This window comes from Zonotrichia albicollis, chromosome Z (assembly GCF_047830755.1).
Source record: "Zonotrichia albicollis isolate bZonAlb1 chromosome Z, bZonAlb1.hap1, whole genome shotgun sequence".
Lineage (NCBI taxonomy): Eukaryota > Metazoa > Chordata > Aves > Passeriformes > Passerellidae > Zonotrichia > Zonotrichia albicollis.
In genome coordinates this window covers 49,933,013-49,952,870 of record NC_133860.1, presented here as the reverse complement: position 1 = coordinate 49,952,870, position 19,858 = coordinate 49,933,013, and the positions used below count along the sequence as shown (strand labels likewise).

The following is a 19,858-nucleotide window of genomic DNA, read 5'->3' as shown; positions in this document are numbered from 1 at the left end:
ATTCAATTTGAAACTTGATTCCTGAAAGCAGGAGTTGTTCATCATACTTTTTGAAGATATGTGAGTGTTTAACAAGTGTTTATTAAATATATATTATAGATGATCTTTTCCAGTATAAATTATGAGAAAGAAGCGAGGCACACAGGATACACTAAGGTCAGATTAAGTTCCTTTTGCTTATGACTTAGGAACTACTTGATTTGGCCAGAAGTGTCAGGAAATACTATTAGTGGAATGCTAGTCTTTCCTGTAATTAGCTTGCTCCTTTACTAGCCATGTGGAAGCAACCCTCTTTTATTTTTATTCGATGGGTGGAGTCTGTTTTAACCATGAAAAGAATGTTGTTGGAGGTGGTGAGTTAGGACAGTATAAAATAATAAAAAAACATTAGATGTATATTTTCTCCATAACACCACATCTGTATTGCTTTTGACTGTAATACCCTACTCTGCTGATTGCTGTGCTGCCTCATATTTTTCATCTTTGGCTGATCATAATTAGTGTTAGGATGATGATGATGATAACAAAAATGTAAACATTCAGAGGGAAATAGAATTCTTGTACTGAAACACTTGCATTTGGGTGTTCAGACTTGCAGACAAGAGAGATGAGGAGTTTTAAAATGGTAATCTTTTTATGAAAGCCATACTTTCATTTGGTTGATCATTCTGAGGCCTTTTTTTGTTGCTCTTTTCATTTTCCATATTGTATATACTGTTCCTAAGTATTTAAATTTGCATTTCTGAAATGCCAGCATCTTCCCCTTTTATTTGAATTCTAGGAGAAAAAAATTCATGCTATTGAACCAATATTTTGCTTTTCAGGAATTTAGTTTTGATGGCAAGTATATTGTGGCTTTGTTTTGGTTTTGCTAGAGATTAGTAAGCACATAAATTGAGTAACACAGGTAGTTACTTTTGATCAGCAATAGTTTCATCTGTTCGAGGGATTTTTCATTTTGTCTTCTGCCAGTTTCTGTAGGCTTCCTTGTGTATGTCAGAATCGCCATTTCCAAATATTGAAACAGTTCCTGCAGCACCATCTGGTGGAGAGCTTTCTTGGTTCGTTTAGATACATCACAAATTCTGCCATAACTAACACTTTGACTTTCTTTTTCATCTCTCTCTTCAGTTTTAGAATTTGTAATGTGCACTAAAGAAATGTTTCCCTGACAACTTAGAGCAAGTGTTAATGTCAGTCTTAGAGACTCATCTAGTGACTGAAAAACGTTTTTAGTGTTTCCTACTATGACATAAGCTTATTAATAAATTTATATGTAGCTGGAGGATTTTTATGTATGTGTTATGTGTAATATGATCACAAAATATTTTACAGTTAGGTCTTTTTTTCCAGGATGAAAATATGATCAACTTTATCAAAGGTGGCCTGAAAATTAGGACAAGTTACCAAATATACAAGTAAGCTATTAGAAAACACTTGACTTCAAAAGTAATGTAAGCAGTTGGAGTGGCATTAATGCTCCCAAAATACAAAGGAATATTTTGTATCTATCCTAGTCATCAGTCAGTAATTTCTATGTTGTGTTTCCCCTTCCCTCCTTTTTTTCTCCATCACAAGGGAATGTCATCAGGTGCTACAGACGACTCAGGGGAACAAAAGCAAAAATGAAACGTACTACCAGTTTGAAGGAGGAGTAAAACTTGGAATTGGAGCATTCAACTTGGTATGACTTCTTCTTCTACAGAAAGGCCATTGGGTTATTCTGTAGGACTGTCTTTGTTTGTATATGTGCTACTGTAACTGATTTAACATTTACACATTTGTAAAATAGAGATATGGGGTTTGGAGGTTTTATGCCATGTGAAACCAGCATTAACTTCTGGGTGTGTGCATGCTTTCTGGGATGTTTCTGTTAGTTTATTCTGAACAGTTTAGTTCTCTGTGAGTAACTAATACATCTATTTCTGAAGTGAAAAGGGAGCTGCATCTACCTGTGTGTAGCAGGATTTTTAAAGATGCTTATGCTGTGGTTACAAAATGCCTGGAGTGACTGTTTAATTTTAACTCCCCCATGTATCCCATTCTTTTACTTCAGTGACATACTCTAGATTCTCATAGATACGTAGAAGAATGAACAGTAGTTTACTGAGTTTGTGCAAAGGAAAATAGCCTTTTCTTTACAATTTGCTACAGTTACCTTTTCACATCTGTCATGGCAATGGTTAAAGCTGATTTCTGCCAGTATGTTAATTTCTGTATCATTCTAGACAGGAGATGGCCAATTTTAAGTATGGTCAGAAGAACTCAGGTTTATCTGCACCTGACTTTAAAATTCAAGCAACTGTGTTCATAAGTGTTCTTGCCTCTCCTATTCTTCATGGGGTCCTCTCAGTAGGAGGCTTAACAGAAAAAGTGTCTGATGGGCAAAATGTATTAGGGTGAATGGAGCTTTCTAAAAACTGACCCTCAAGTTGACCTGCTTCTTAATGCTATTGAAAAGGTGGTTATGATGTTTGTACATTTTCTGTTGCGTAGGATGTGGAGGATGCAGTAACAAAGGGATCAAAAATGCCTATCATGGAGGGCTAAAGGATGATAGCAACAGCTAGTATTTCTAAAACCATTATGCTCACTGATCTGCTGATTCAGTACTCCCACAGGAGGAACAAGTAGAGCCTCTGTGAGACTCCCAATAAAATGAAATAATAGTATGGGAACATGGCAGTTGTAGGTTGTGAGTCATACTAAAATAGGTAAGACTTTCATTCTAAAAGACCCACAGTTTTTAAGCAATTTTAACCAGCTGAAGATAGAAAAATCAGTCATTCTCTAAAGAAGCACAGCTGGACTCTGTCTATTTTCATGCTGGATCAGAATTCTGGTCATCAGAATTCTGAGCATGCATGTTTACTTTCAGGTTCTTTCATCTTTTAATTTTTTACTAATGTAAAAAATTTTTACTAAATTTTTACTAATGTCTAATAACATTTAACATAGCAGCTGGCCTTTTTGGTTCTCATTTATAACAATGTAACTTTTTTTTTGAAGTGTACATGTTTGCAGTTATCTTTTTATTTTTAAATGTATTTCAGATGCTGTCACTTTTACCAGGAAGGATCCTCCGACTTCTAGAATTTATTGGATTTTCTGGCAATAGGGTATTCAATTTGATACTTGCTTTTTCAAATAATTTTTTCTCAGATAAAAGACTGGATGGATTTAATGCCATGTATTCCACACTGGAAGTATAATTTTGATTGTTTATCAGTATTTTACTGTTGTTAAAAAGAGAAATGTGTTAGATGATACAGGCATAAAAGCACATATGGTGATACTCCACTCTTTAACATGCATGAGAAAGGACCAGTTTACTTAAGAGGAGATTTTGCCAATGCAATATCCCTTCCTTTAGCTGATCCTTAAGTAGGGGATATCAACTTTTTTTCCTAGTTTATGTAGTCAGAAATTGACATTCCTCACCAGTAACTGAGGGAAGAATCATATTTCTACATTTTTCCACACAAATCCCAGCCCATTTCTTTGGGAAAAAAAAAATTCTGAATATCATGTGTCATCCTGGACTCTAGGTACACCTTTCTCTCATGGATGACAAAAATATTTGTAACTTGTTTTTTAATTATTTTACAGCTCTTTAAAACTCCTTTTGATGCCCATAAGAAATGAAAAACCTAAAAAAACCTCAAGTAAGAAACTGTAATGAGGTGACCCACAGAACTACACACAACTGAACTTCAAATTACTATAGCTGCAGTCACCATATGGTCTTATTGCTGTTAGATTGTCCACAATATGGTTCTCCTGCTGTAAAATTAGACTTCAGTAGAGACCAGTTCGTTCCATTTCTTCCTCCGTAAAACCTGGTTCTTGCTGAAGCTCTTCCAAAATACCTATTTTTCCCTGACTAAAAATGCAGTAAAGGCTGGAAGAAAAGAATGATTTTGAAATATCATCACAATTTTTTTTGTGTGGTGCTTGAATTCTCCAATAATTCATCAAGTTGCTATGCAATAAAACTGATCTGTTACTATTTGTTTTGAGGCAAAAATGTGTTTCTGAGGAGTCACTGCTTTTGATTAGGGAAGCTGTGAGCTCAACACCCCTCAGATAGTCAAGCTGCTATGTAATGGGTCTAAACAGAAACATAAGGGAAATCTCATGTGTTAAGATCTGCATAAGGCTCCATGAATCTGGATCTGTCTTTAGACATTGGTGTATCAGCAGAGGTAATATTTTGGTCAGAGCCTCAAAATAGTTGACTTATGGCTGACTTGATGGAAGAGCATTGAGGATAGCCAGGGTTTTCAGTGGAGGAAGTCTCACACCAACAAGTAGCACTGGAACAGTTGAGAGAGTTTCCCACTGAACACAGATGGAAGGATATTATTCTGAAAGGTTCAGAGTCAGAACACAGTGGGGAAGGGTTGTAGACCTGTGTGTCTGCATGGTTCATGTGGTGTTCCCATTTCACCAGAGCACTGAAATGCATGATTTTATTAAGAGTTAGATTAGTCTTCTTCCTGAGTGCTGTTAGCTGTGACAGAAATATTTTGGTAGAGGGTTTTGTTGGATTTGAGATAAGTACTGAATTGTGAAATACTTACATCTAAAGGAAAATTGAATTTTCATTAGCCAGAAAAAATTGATAGTAACTCTGTATACTTACAGTTAATTCTGCATGTGTTTGTGATATTTCTTAGGAGTTGGGCCTCTGCCAACTACGGGAAGGCGCATCTGGCAGCAGTTTGAGGGCCATTCTGTGTACTTTCACCCTGTTGGTTTATCATACTTACGTCTCCTTAATCCTTGGTGAGACCCACTGTGTAGCTTTTCAGTCATGCTACACGTTATGATAGATATTGTGATTTATTTTTATAACAGAATTTCAAAATTGTGGCCAAATAGGAGTTTGCTGTATACTTAATTATGATCTAAAATTAATATCCATGACAAAGTTGTGTCTGCAGAAATAGTGAGGGTAGGTAGCAGTATACCAACATCTTGGTCCATTTGCTGGGCTGTCTCAACAGCAAAATATTGCAAAATATTATTAAGTACAGAAAAATCATAGTCCATAAATTTAAATTAGATGTTGTGAAAACTATCTCCAGAAAAAAGCTATGCAACCAGAACTAACTATTTTTGCCATTTAGAGCTGGAAGTTGTAATTAATTCTATATGCTCCTTTACCATATATTTTCTCATTCTTTAATATTTAAGTATTTTAGTACTTGTCCCTCAGGCTCATCAGGAAATTAAGGAGAACTTCATTTCTTCCAGTATCACTTGTATTTCATTACTGATTTCAAAATTAGGAGAAGAGGCAGCTGAGGATGTTTTCCTATCTTGCTAAAGCAATTAAAGGGATTTAAAAATATAACTAGGATCAGTGATGGAACAGTCTAAAAAATATTCCTATATTGTCTGTAATTTTTTTCAATTTACAGACATTTAGTATTTTTAAATCACAAAGTATCTTTGGGACAAGAATTTAGTTTATAGAAACACAGTATGATGAAATAATTCTGCTTTCACATAAAGCTATCATCCATTGATCTATCAAATACAATGTGAAAACTTGGATTCTTTTAAGTACATTGAGGTTGGTTTGTTACGTTTTCTAGGTACAGGGGAAGCCAACCTTCAGGAAGCAGACAGTCTCCTTGAACCCTACCTCCTGAAATTTCCAAATGTGCGTATTTCTAATAAATTTTATAACAGAAATGTATTTCCCTATGCTCAAACTCCTAATTGGTTATTTTTCTCATCTCTTTTCAAGGGTTCCATTATTCTATTTTATGCTGCCAGAATAGATATACTGAAAGGAAATTTTGAAAAGGTAAATGATATTTTTTTTCTAAAATTTTTGTTTAGTGTTTAGCCTGAGGAGGAAAAACAATTAATTCATCTGTGTATCAGTTGGACTGATAAGTATGCTGTTACCCCTGTTCACATTCACTGTCAATGTTGATTCCAGCCCCCTCTCTAAGTGAGACTGAAAGGGAAGTTTATCTTATTTTACTTGTCAGGTGTTTTTCCACCTGGGTGCTAGGTAAGAGCTTGTCCTGTAATTAGACACTGTTCTCACATGAAGGTATAATTGAGCCAGTTTTCATCATTCTTCCTTAACTACTTACTCATAGGCACAGTTGAGGTTCCAAGACTGCATAGCAGCCCAGCAAGAGTGGAAACAGATTCATCATCTCTGTTACTGGGAACTGATGTGGTGCTACACCTTCCAGCAGGACTGGCTTCAGGCATATCGGTATGCAGACCTGCTCAGCAAAGAGAGCAGGTGGTCTAAGGTAAATGGGCAGGTGGACATTGTTGTGGTATACCAGTGGTCTCTACAGTTAAAGTCACTTTTAATTTTGCACAATAAGTGTAGTGTTTGCCTTCCTGAGAAACTCATAAACAGAGACACAATGGGACCAAACTGTTTTAACTGGGTGGTTAGGGATGACTTTTTATTTCTCACATTTTGAAGCAGCAGAACCATAAGCAGCAATGCTTTGGCCCCTCCAAAAATGGAGGTGCTTACCCGGGTTGGGAGAAAGAAGAGGGATGGGAAAACTGTAAACTTGTGTCTCAAGTCAAATTCTAATATTCACTAGTAAAACTTGGCTGAAGAAACTGTGTTTGGTGTTTATAAACACACACACCTAATCTTCAGATGCTTTGTGGCACAAAATGAGAAAGGCTGCTGGGGACAGGATCTCACAAGAAAAGCCGGGCTATCAGATAACCTTTTCCTTGTAAAAACATTTTTCACAGTATGAAGCAAGCCAGTAACCTTTTATGCATTATTATTATCTGTTCCTCTATAGATTACTCTTTTATTATCTTAATGAAAAAGGGTATACATCTAATTCTTGGCAAAAGAGGAAGAGAATAGTATATTCAGCATGAAATGCAAGTGTCTTTAATAGAATTACGGATTTTTTTTTCCTGCAAAACCCAGTTATTAAACATTCCTTGAATCAGTACCCAGACATTTCCGTCTGGTTTTTTCATGTCTCTGCATGTAATAGATCGTATAATAACAGTAATGGACTTTAGAGCAGTTAAGTCATTTAACCTCATCTCTTTGACAGTGGTTTGTGGTAATAATAAATTCTCCTGGTTTTTGCAGGGGATACGTTTAACTTTCTGACTGATATAAAAATATAAATACATTAAAAATAAACTTACAGCATAAATTCTGTGACAAAGGGAATACTAAACTTTTATAGTTATGTCTCCCTGAGAATTATGGGAATACTTTGCTGCAGCAATTGGGTGAGAGATTTGAGTCTTTAATGTATTGATTAAACACAGAAAATCAGATGTGGTAATCTGTTGCTGTTTCTTTTTGAAACAGGCAATATATGTATTCCAGAAGGCAGCAATTCTGTGTATGCTTCCAGAGGATGATGTGAAGAGGACTGGTGAGGACATAGTGTCTTTATTCAGGTAAACTTTTATAAAGCAGCTGAATGTGTACTCTTTGTCCTTCCATGTCTTTATCTTGTGTGTTTTACTTCTTGCTTATAACCATAAACTTTCCATTTTTTTTCTCTTTACCTTTAGCATTAGAATTGCTTTTATCAGCAAAGATAAATCCTGTAGCTCTGGTCTCCATGGTGTAAAAAAATTTTAAGATGTTAAATTTCAGAGGATAACAGTAAGTCTTTCTAACTAAAATCAGATGAAAAAAAATACCAACAAAAAACTTTTCTTTTTCCATTTTCCCTTCTTGTAGACAAGTGGATGGTCTAAAACAGAGAATTGCAGGAAAATCTATCCCGACTGAGAAGTTTGCAGTTAGGAAAGCTCGACGCTATGCATGTCCTCAACCAGTGAAGCTGATATTACCTGCCTTGGTATTTGTTCTTGCTTTGTTTTATCCTTTTCAAAGAGAAAAGAAATCAGAATAGTTCATTATACAGGGAATGAATAATATTGTCAGGTATTATATGTCTGCATTTTAAGTTTTTTAAAGAAGTACTGCATTAATGCAATGTGATTTTGGTGAAAAGTATTAGAGACTGGATCATACTACCAACTAAGCAGCAGTATAAAACAAGTGCCATATTTTTCATGTGAAAAGCTCAGCATACAGAAAACTGCATTAATGTTCTTTAGGTTGGTAGGATTTTAGTCCTTGTCTTCTAGACTCATTAGGAAGTTAAAGAGTACTTTGGTACTTTCTGTTTTTCTTATGAAAATGAAGTGTGGTGGTTGGTTTTTTTTTGGTGTTTTTTTATTCCCCTTGTATTGAGTCTGATTAAAACAAGCAGAAGCTAAAGTAACTTTATGAATGCTAATCTAATTTCCTGTATTTTAACATCAGAGTCATTAGTATTGCACAGTCTGTTTCTGTGTGCACAGCACTGATACTTCTCATATGTGTATGCTAAAATCTTTATATGTGCATAATTTACCAACAACTGTGCGTGAAAAACCTAATTCAAGAAGAAATTTCTTATGTTAATGCTCATTGATATAGATGGAGGAGTCTAAATAAAAGTAATCCTCTGGTTCTAAAATTCATTCTGTATTAAATTGCATATAGAGGATTAAATAAAATTTGTCTTGGGCTTGTACAGCAGAGTGCTTGTAAGTTGTGAATATATATATTTGGTCTTGCTGTCAAATTCAGCATTCTGTTTTAATTTAGGAATATTTTCATCATGGACTAAGCATAACCAAACATAATGTATGGTTTATTTCAGTAAGTATAAGTTAGACAGGACTACAGAATTGAAATAATCTAGCATGATGTAGTTGATGATGTTATTAACATTGTTTCAGACTTTGATACAACCAGATTTTTTCTCTGTCTGAAAATGTACATATTTACACTACAAATGCAAGTGGAAATATTTCACCAATGTATTGTATCAGCTTCAGAATGACATTAGGCATCATATTTTAGAGGTGTAATTTCAATTATGGTAGAACAAATGATACTCTAGTTTGTAATGACTGAGTAAAGATCTTGGCAAAGCTCCTTGTTGGTGAGCATTAACCCTTATTCTCCTCAAGTTTTACAATGTAATAATGTATCAAATCAAGCTTATTGCTTACTGCTGTAATGAGCCGTCTGGGAAGATATGTTTCCAGGATTTGCCTTGATTTTTTTCCAACAAAATTTTGTAGAAATTATAGTAAAATCATATGTTGGATGTGCCTACTGGAATCGCATTTTTATCCAGAAAGTTTTATCTACCTCCGGTTTTGCCCTGAATGGAGGGTAATTGTCTATCGATTAGAGCATTTAGAGTGTGGTTTTGGGTGCATGCTTACATAAGTATGCTGTATATACAAGAACACACTCAAATGCAAATTCCAAATTTACCTATCATCCTTTAGAAAGCACTACTTTTAGCTCCTCCTTTATTTTAGGTGGCAGGGACCACAAGTTTAATCTAAAGCATCCGGTTTTGCTGTCATGTTATGTGGGTGATGGTAAACTGTCCTGATAAAATCTGTTCAGTTTAATTTCTGAAGATCTGTGAAAATACATGATAGTAGAATCCGTTAAAAAGGCATCAAAACATTCAACTCTTAGAAACACAAATTAACTTTGTCAACACACACACATTCAATGTAATTTTTCCTTTCCTATTCATAGATGTGTTGTACCAAAACAAGCTTTGGTAGTATTTTATATACTCAAAAATGTTCCACAACAGCCTTTTCAGAGGCACTCTTTAGTTAAATATTTATGCAATTCCATGGGTTGTTCTCACCTTTTTGTGTTGGTTGGTTGGTTTTGTTGATTTTTTTTTTTTTTTTAATCAGGAAATGATGTATGTCTGGAATGGATTTGCAATTGTGGGCAAAAGAGCAGACCTTACCGAAAACTTACTGGTAACAATTGAAAAAGAAGAAGCGGCTCTACAAAATGAAACTAGTAAGTGATCAATTAAGGTGGAATTAATAATCTTATAAGAAATGGTGACATTTTTCTATGCTTTTGTCTTCTTATATTCTGTGAAGTAAGTGTTGGCTTTGACAATGTTCTAATTAAGTGAAAGTATGGAAGTTTTGGAGCCTCACGAAATTTAGGCATGGTTCTTCAATGCGTTCTTTATGCAGTGTGATTGATGCTGCAGAAGAATACAGAAAACTCAGGGACATGAGGTTATTGGTTACAGAACATGACTGGTCTAGCTTAGTTTTTTCTTGTCTTTGAGAGTGTTCTTGGACCATAATCTGCTAATATCTTAAATGTCTGAAAAATATATTTTCTAAACCAATTCATATCATACTTTATTACATAGGACACATGCTGCAGAGAATATGACAAAGTATAAAATATTTGATGAAGTGCTATGCATGAATGAGTCGGTTTTTTTGTTTTGCTTTCTGGCAAAATAAAACACATTTGCTAGTTGTAAAATTAAACATACTTAATGAATAAACTTTGACCATGGTTTTACGTCTTGGAGTAATGTTTAGAGAATCAGCCCGTAATTTACTCCTGAAAGAATTTAAATTCATTTATTACAACTGGTTTACTGCACAAGTACTTGATTTTTGTCAGATTTTATCAGCATAGTTCTTTTACCTGTCATGTGAATTTTTGGGGAGAATTCTCTTTTGAGTTTTTCTAGAATAAATGTCATTTTTCATGTGAATCTTTTTAAATGATAATTCATTAAAACAATTTTTCTTGAACGCAGATTCTACTCACACTTATGAACAATTTAGCAGTTTAGTGGTTGTATGGTTTAGTGGTTATGAACACTAAACTGTAAGTCACACTTATGAACAATTTTAGTGGTTAAAACAGCAATTCAGAAATGCAATATATACCTAAGTATGATTTATAGTGTAAATTGAGACGATGCATAAGAAATTATACAGGGACATGCAAGAAATTTATAATGGTCAAATCTGGATGATATAATAAACCAAATGAGAGTAACCTGTATGGCCATGTTTGAATGGGGTTTCTTTATTTTCTGTGTTGCCCTTCACTTTTCTGCAGGATCAAGTGTGCCTTTAAAATCTCAAGTGTTTTCCTTTTTTCTTGTAAGATTAAAACAAAAGTGTAGTGACATGCAAGATACTTGCAAATAAAGTAATTCCCATGAGTTCCACATGGAGAGTTCTGACAGAACCTGTTGGAAATCCAGTGCTGTATTGTGCTGTGATTTGTACTAGAAGTGCTCATCTATTGTAACAGTGAAGTAGATTTTCCTATTGAATCTCTGAGGAAAGATGTACAAGGTACCAAAATTAAAGCAATGGAGATAAAATCACTGTGGTTTTCTTATGGAAATTCACTGTTTGCAAATAGGATATAGTCTGGAAGTGTATATACTTTCTGGGTTCTTTTTTTAGTAATAACTTCAGTCAGATTTATTTTATTCTGGATTTCATAGATGTGATTTTGATCTGCTTTTAAAGATACGGATTCAGTGAAAATAAAGAGTTGCTACTGTATTCCAAAAAAAAAAAAAAAGATTAAGGCTGCTGACAAGGTTACAATAAAATTTTAATAGACCGTTTTTAGTGGTAGTAATATCAAAGGATTGCTAAGGTGCTGTGAAAGAAGGGTGGTGATTATACACAAAGGTCATTTTGGGATTGAGACTTCATAGAACTGTTTTTATTTCATTTGTTTCACATGAACAGGCACAGCATGGGATCTCTCAAGGACTGAAAGTAATTTTATGTTGTATAGAGCTGAAAATAGAGATGGTAGAAGGAACAAATGGAGGACATTAGAGATGGTGTTTTTGTTTTTTTTTCCCCAGGATTTCTGGGAATCTTAATTTTTTTTTTTCATATGCAGTATATAAAACCAGATTATTTAGCTTCAAGAAAAAATAATTTTTTGCTTGTTTTTTTTATCCTGGTATTGATACATCCTTTGTTGTAGACCACTGCAGCTGCAAAGATGGTTCTCCCACATTTATTGCAAGGTTATCTGTGTTAAATTGGCCTGTGCATTTGTTATTTGTGCATTTAGTGTTAATGTTTTAGCTTCTATTCTTTTGGGAAATTAGAGTACTAGTTGAAGTTGTTAAAGACTGGTGAGCTCTTGCTGACATCAGTGCATGCCCCCAGTTATTTCAATGAATGAGTCCTTCAGGAGACAGTCACAGAGTCCAACACCTTAGCCTAGCAAAACAGGCTAGAGAGAATGCAAAGTACTCCTGTGCTGCGCTTCTGCTGTCCCTAAAAGCGCAGTCTGTCAGTTACAATCTATCAAGACTTTCTGGGTTTAAACACAGACAGAAATAAGGCTGAACATGATGGCAAAGCACTTTTCGGAGTCCTAAAATGCATTAGTCTTGCATGTTTCAGAACTGTTTATGTAGGATTTCTTTGGCAGACTATTAAGGAAAAAAAATAACATGACCTCAGAGAGCTGGTAATTAGTTGTAAACAACATGATCTGAAGGGAGAGTGTTTTGCTTCCTGAATTGTTAATGTATGTGGTGCCATCTGTCTATCCATATGTGTTTTCTTTCATTTCTTTTCCTTCCATGTACCCAGCAAATGCTACAAACTAAGGGAACTAAAAAGGATCACACTTGTTAAGTAAATTTTGAATTGTTTCAAACACCCTCTTTCATCTGGTATTTTTAGCTCTATTGAACATAAGACTTTCAATTAAGTTTTTCAAATATTATACACTATTACTTATTTTCAAATATTTTTCAAATATTATACACTACTTCTGAGGCTTCTTGAACATTAGAGATGATAAAAATACTAGCAAACATTGTTTCTTGAATTTGTACCTCAAAATGATGCTTTTGAAGAATTCTATAAGAGAGTCATGGCGTGGTTTTACAGAGTTTTTTATGCTACTGATGCTACTGGAGGTCTGCCAGTGCTCTGTTGCAGGGGGAGCTGTTAAGATAATATGATGGTTCCTGTCTCACTGTAGTTTTAGCTATAAAGAAGTAAGAAGTCTTTAAGTAAGGCAAGTAAGAAATCTTTAATTAATGACTATTTATATAATGTAATACATTTAATTATTGACTGTTTAATCTTCAGTTAATGAAGTTTATGCCCATTTGTTGGATGTTTCAGTTTTTCTTATTTCTTCTTTGCCTGTCTTTTAAGAGAAAGATAGAGGTGTCATGGGTGTATCTTCTTTAGTAAGGAGTATTTTAAACCATGTCTGAAGGATATATACACTTTGAGGTATAGGACATAAGAAGCAACATCCTGCATCTGAATACATATTCCCTATTGAAAATCTAATTTTCCTTTTCATGATGTCTTCAAATTGTTTGACATATCTCACTTTCACTGTTAGATCATAATGAATACTATGTGGATGATGTGTGCATGTTGCAGCTGCTGAAAGGCCTCTGTCTGAAACACTTGGGAAGACTCATGCAAGCTGAATTATGTTTCAGTAAAGTAATTCAAAGGTAAAAAAATAACAGAAATAGATTTTCTAGTTTTTGGTGACATTTCTGATACTCCTGTTGCAGCTGTCATGTTAGAATTTTGACTAAATTAACGTCATGTTAAGGATCTGAAATTAAAATACCTCTGCAAGTAGTTAGAAAACCAGAAAACTTTGCATGTATTTTTCTGTAGCAATTTAACGCTTACTGTAGCTTTGTATATGTGGTGTTTAGGGCTAAATAAATCAAACTGTCAGGTCGTATCCAAAGACATTTGGATTTGTATTTGCAGAGCTACCTGTAAGTAATGACAATACAGATAGGTTTACTGTTTGTTTGGCTTAATTTTTTAATTCAATATTTAGTAGTTAGTGCTTCAGTTCAGTAATTAATGCTTCCCCATGCAGATGAGAAGTTGTTGTTACATGTTTCAGTTGAAGACTGGTTGCTCCTGTGCTGTGGATTTTCAGGTGTCAGCTCCGTAACAGTCGTGATAGCTTTTCTATATAAAACATGAGTCCAGTACTGCTTGTAGTTGAAAATGTCTTGTAAGTTTTTAGGTATTTGGGCTGAAGAAGCATATTTACATGTGCAACATTTCTAACAAATTATTTAGATAAATTAATAATGGAATTTTTTATTAAGAATTTGTTGTTGAGTTATTGTTAATGTGTTTTAGTTCTCTTGCCATCTTGTTTTCTCTTACCATTTCTAAGGTCCTATATGAGTTTAGTCAAGCACATTGCAAGTTACAGGGCAGAGGGGTTTGGATGATTGCAAGTTAAAGGAACACTATTTCTTAAACATCTTTTTCCAAAGGGAGCTGGCAATGGGCAGGCTTTTGTAGCTGAGGTATTTAAAAAAAAAACTAAAGACAGCAATTCTTCATAAAGCGTATGTTTTGCATAGGTGAGGGTAAAAGTTTTCTGGTGCATGGAGTACCTACATTTTGTTTAACTTTATTTTCTACATGTTTAGGGCGCTATGATGCTTCAAGACTGTTTATCAATGTATACAGGATTAACCATTAAAAAAGGGTTCAGAATGTGTTTTCTGGCTATGTGCTGTTACAGGCAGTGATTGCTTTTAAAGTTAATTGGTCACTTAAAACAGGGTTGTAAGTAACCATTTTTGTATTTTTCTGGTTTTCTAGTGAGAAACAAATAAAATATGATAGCTACTTGGTGCCATTCACGCTGTATGAATTGGGTCTTCTGTACAAACAGCAGGATGAGACAGCAAAAGCAATAAGATACATAGAAACTGCAAAGTAAGTGGATTTTTTTAATCACCTTGTAAATTAAGAATAACTGTGTATTTGCAGCATTGAGGACACTTGATTTTTGTTCCTGACAGCTTCCTTGCAAAATCCAAGTAATTATAAATCTCTGTTCTTGATTTGCAGGACTTGTCCAATATTGTTGAATTTTGCAGTTTCATGAAACTGTAAAATTCATACACAGTGGAGTAGACAGATTCAAATAAGACACAGTATGAAGGGAAAATGTTTACTTCTCGTATGGGCTTCAGAGATGCTGAGGGTCCACTGCATGCATGGGATGAAGCTGGAGAGTCCAGGGAAGGGCTATGTACCATTCTGTCCCAGAGGGCAGCTGTGGGAATTAAATGTGTTCCACTAAAGGTGTTCATAAGAGAGGTCAAAGGCCACTACACCTGTCTGATCGCAGCCCTTTTTCCTTTCACATGGTGTTGCAGAAGACCAGTTGAGAGTTTAATTAAGTACTGTAGAGCAGCATATTTGCATTATCTGTAGACTGTAGTATAAGATAGAATGTCCCTTGTGTCAACAGAGAAGTAGCCCAGTCTTGTAATAGTGTCCCCTCATGGGTTTTTTTTTTTTGCTTATTTGTTTGTTTTGGGGGGATGGGATTTACAGAGTATGATTTCTGTACATATGATGTTTATTACTCTGGCTTAATTGTGTTCTGAGTCGAAGCCTACAGTTTCTGCTAATACACTTTTCTGTAGTTAGAAAAGGCTTTGGCTTGTCTTTTCACAGCAAATTTTAGTATTTGGGAGGGCTGTTAAAAGGATCAAAATAAGTGAAAGAGATGCTAAGACATGGATTCAGTTTATGAGGACATTTAATTTTAGTATTGGTCTATGTTTTCTTCACTCAATTTGTGGATGTAGTTTTAAATGTCTCCTAACTCATCTGTGTGTCAGTCTCCGTTTCCTCTTGAAGGAATAAAGATTGTTAACTTACAAACATAGGAAGTATAAACAATTCAATCCAAACATCTTTTTCTTAAAATAAGTTGTCTGTTTTGCAGAAACAACTACAAGGAATACTCTATGGAGTCCAGGTTGCACTTCAGAATTCATGCAGCACTTGACAGCTTGAAGGTGTCGCCTGCTTCAACACCTTGAATGAGAAGGGATGCTTTTCATGCATACAATAGATAGCCTACACAATCTTTTTTTAATCATAGAGAAGAACATAATGATTGTTTTCTGTCACTTCTGATTTGATGTCATTCTTTTAGACTTTTCTGTATGGCGCCTATACTGTATCTACATGCTGTTAAAGAAGACCTTATATTTTGTTGATAAAAATAATTTAATATTTGACTTGAATGAAAGGGGGATATTTTTAAAAAAAAGGTGATGGTGCAATAAAGCTTAATGAAAATACTTTATTTTTTTTATATAAGAACAGATGCGGGTTATGCAGTGAAACTGGTGATAATTTCTGCATTTTTTGAAAGTTTTATTTTCTGCAGTGCACTTGAGACTTTTTTCTCCTCTGGAACAAAAATGCAATGTCTGCAAATAACCTTACCCATTTACAACATTTTTTTGCATACTGTGTTCTGAAATTTTTGTTCCAGAGGAAAGAATTAGTAATTTTTGACTTAATTTTATTTTGGGAACAAAATTAAACTGTGTGAAGTGCAATATTTTTACTCTGTCAGATGAAGCCTAAGCAGGGCTACAGTTATAATGTCTTTGCAGGTCTGTTTCATTCAAAAGAAACACATATTACGAGATATTTTTCACTTGTAGAAAAGCAGAGCTATAAAGGACGTTATGTCCTTGTTCTCAAGTAGTCTTAAGTTGATCCTGACAGATTTATTTCACCTGTTTAACAAAAAAAAAGAAGCACTGAGAACAGTCATTTTGAAACTTACACAGGATGTCTTTCCCAGTGAGAAAAGACTGGGAAATTTTGCCTGATGTCTACCCCAAATAGTTCTTGACATAACTGAAACTGATTGTTTCCCATCTTCCCTGTCATGGATCTGGAGAAAGGATTGTTCTTTCCATTTTTAAAGCAATCGTATAGTATTTGTAGACTAGCACCCTAGTTGGTGTTCTCTGTTCTTGGATCCCAACCAAAGTAAATAAAATATTGGTGGATTTATGTATTTTCCTAATAACAAGTTAGAATTCATACTAACAGAAGTTGATTGTGCATCAGGAAGTGAATCCACTTTTAATCTTGCTGTTGAGAAAATGTGCGTATTCTAGCCTAATTTCTACCAAAAATGTGCAGTAAAATTGAGATACTTATAAGTGCATTTTTCCTTTCATGCTTCTATGCAAACAGCAGTATGAAATTGAATTTCCCATTCATTTAGATACACAGATTCTAGCTGTCTGTTCTTAAAAATAAAAATATATATCTTTTTTATTTAAGTATACACCAAATAACTCTTCTTTCACTAGCTATTGCAAAACTTGCTATTTCCATATTTAATCCATGTTTGGTATGTTTACTTCTGCACAGTAAATTCATAGTACCTGTGCTCTTGTATGTGATTCGCTGCCCTTAACTACCACCTAAACAAAATCAGGACGAAAGAAATAGGTGAAGAATGTGTCCTCAGTAAATGAGTAACTGAAGTTTCTAATTAAACATTCAATATGATTTATAGAAGTTCTTCTCAGGTTACTGAGAACACAGCTTTCTTCTATGACTTATAAATAATGGGGTCATTTAATTGCTTATAATTCTGTAATAGAGTGGTATATTTACAGGAGAAGTAAGTTTAAAAATATTAGCTAAATAAACATAATGAGTCTTTCAAAATGGAAACCTGATCCAAAGTATTTCTTTGTTGGTTGGAATTTGTGCCTATTGTAAATGTGTAACTTAAGTTATGTAAAATTATACACATGTGAATTTGAAGCTTAAATACCCAAGACACTGAATTACTAATAAAGTATGCATGTTTATTTTCAAATATATTCAGTTGACTGTAGCTAAACCTCAAAACAGAGATTAGCTGTCAAATGACTTCTCTAAAGATTTACCCATTTATATATATATGATTGTAGTGAGCATAAACTCATGTGTTTTCAGAAAATACTTTTGATGCATCTGTGGGCATTATATGTTCAGTTTAGGATTATTTTAGTTTAATCTGATTATTGGATTGGGTTTATTTTTCTGTAGAAGGTGGTGGGAACAATTACCAGTAAAACTTCTGTAATTTGTGTTGCAAACAGTACTTCGTTTCAGGAGAGTTGTAACTGGGACTACAGACTCTCAGGGCGGAGCATGATGTAGTCTCTGATCTCTTGTTTTTGTGGGGAGTGTCTTACAGCTAATATTTTAGGAGTGATTTGAGATAGAAATCAAAACTAACAAAAAATGAACAGTGATCTCCCTTAGAAACTGATTTTTTCAAAGTTTAGAACTAAGCTTCAAGAAGCAGTGTACTTTTTCCATGGGTGATGTTACTGACTGAAGAGACACGCTTATCCACAAAAATTTCCAGTACCCTCTGTAGTGTTTTGAGCACCCAATATGAAGTGCTATTTAGAGCTTGCCTCCTTTCTGTGCTGCTGTTCCAGACTTGGCTAGAAAGATTGACTGATAAGATTTGTTACTTTAAGCTTTATTCTGAACGGCTTTTTTCCAAGTTAACAGTGGACATACAAATGTGTGAGAGTGATTTGTTACCCTTCAGTTAAGGTGGGTCTCCACAGAGCTGCAAGAGATGCTTAGTTTTCCAAATGCTGCAGAAAAGTGCATTTCTCCATGACACAATGCATCTGTGATGCAGTATTATTTAGGACATTATGCCCAAGTTAAATGATTCCTGTATAAGAGTTCATACAAAGGGTCTGTGGCTTTTTTGATTTTTTTTTTAATCTGCTATATTCTGTACTGGGCCTTAAATACAGCTCTGATTTAGTCTTAACTGCTGTTTGTAATATTCACCGCACACGCTTGTCCTCCACGGGAATTTTGACTATTGTGCTGAGACTTAACTAAGCAAAGCTGATCATTTACCTATGATGCTATAGCCTCTCTTGATAATAGTAGGAATTATAATATATACAAGAGCAAATTTAACTTTTTAGTTTAAGCAAGAAAGGCTGTGCTTACAGTTACATTATGACAAAAGATTGTTTATAGTTCTTTCCGGTAATAGATTTTTTTTTAAGGTAAGCAATAATAAATTGGCTTGCTTATAGGACAAAGCTTAACTTTGATTAAGAATTGCCTACTTTGAAACTATTACAAAAACCTTCATGTCTGTGCATATCAATCAAATATTAATCTGTTGAAACATCATTGTACTACAGTTTGTAAGTCTTTATTCATCAGAATAAAGAATGAATTTCTGTTTTTAAAAAAACTTGAAAGCAAATATATGTTAAAAGAAAGCTGGTGCAAGATTGTTATATATCTGTTCTAATACACTTGGGGTAGCAGCTGTATGTAGCACTTTATGGCCATAGAGATGTATAACAATCAGATCTTTTTGCGTTTCTTAAACACCTTGCAATGTAATGTGTAAAACAAGTAATTTCTTGTGGCAAATTCCACTTAGACTTTGCGGTTATTTTATTACTAATCCTAATGTTTCATGTTTTTTGTTTCTGTATATTCTTACACTGCCTACTGCAACAAAGAATGTTTATATTTCCCCTGGTGCTGCAGTCTCTTTGCTTGTAATCTACTGAGGTTTCCACATGTTCTTATCTGGTACTTGATGAGTAAACAATGAGGGAAGAAAAACAGAAAATGAAGAATGAAGTATCTTCTGGTTTAAAGAGCATGTAGAAATGTTCATTATTGTGCACTGGATTTACTCTTCAGAGGAATAAATCACATATGCTTGTGCTACCAAGTGCTGATTTTGGCACTGTATTTTAGTTGTATGTCAGGAACCTCTAGATGAGATTTACCAAAGCATTATCATCATAAGGCCTGATCTCTAATTTATAAATGCTACCTTAAGCATAGAGTTCTTATACAACCAGTCCAGATTGAGTGGTTGTATAAAGCTGTCAAGGATAGCTTCTGACCTCTTGTCAAGGTCTGTTGAGTGAACAAAGGGTCTTTTGAATGTAGATAGCAAATACAAAATAAGCTGCAGGGTTTTTCGGTTTTTTGGGAAGGTTTTGTGGTGCTACTCGTGTTTTGGGATTTTTTTAAAATTGTGTTCTGGGTTTTGATTTGTATTTTTCCCTGTAATCTGGTAATAAATGCTATAGGACAGCTTCATGAAGAAACAGTGTGGCTCTTAACTTTGCAA

General features: G+C 34.5%; 1 protein-coding gene across 3 annotated transcripts in view; it reads left to right on the top strand.

The window, feature by feature from the left end:
• The window catches only part of TTC39B (tetratricopeptide repeat domain 39B), a 78,237-nt gene extending 58,985 nt beyond the window's left edge, over positions 1-19,252 (top strand). For 2 of the 3 annotated variants that reach the window (XM_074532622.1, XM_014267851.3), the window contains 13 exons: positions 1,354-1,418; positions 1,579-1,684; positions 3,054-3,119; positions 4,680-4,788; positions 5,604-5,671; positions 5,759-5,818; positions 6,123-6,284; positions 7,340-7,431; positions 7,721-7,841; positions 9,766-9,877; positions 13,247-13,364; positions 14,497-14,613; positions 15,638-19,252. In XM_074532622.1, coding sequence (XP_074388723.1) covers positions 1,354-1,418; positions 1,579-1,684; positions 3,054-3,119; positions 4,680-4,788; positions 5,604-5,671; positions 5,759-5,818; positions 6,123-6,284; positions 7,340-7,431; positions 7,721-7,841; positions 9,766-9,877; positions 13,247-13,364; positions 14,497-14,613; positions 15,638-15,734 — 1,293 coding nt within the window. In that variant the 3' untranslated portion in view covers positions 15,735-19,252. The remainder of the gene's footprint in view (positions 1-1,353; positions 1,419-1,578; positions 1,685-3,053; positions 3,120-4,679; positions 4,789-5,603; positions 5,672-5,758; positions 5,819-6,122; positions 6,285-7,339; positions 7,432-7,720; positions 7,842-9,765; positions 9,878-13,246; positions 13,365-14,496; positions 14,614-15,637) is intronic. The other variant, XR_012578039.1, reaches the window with a different exon arrangement.
• The last annotated feature ends 606 nt before the right edge of the window (positions 19,253-19,858 follow it).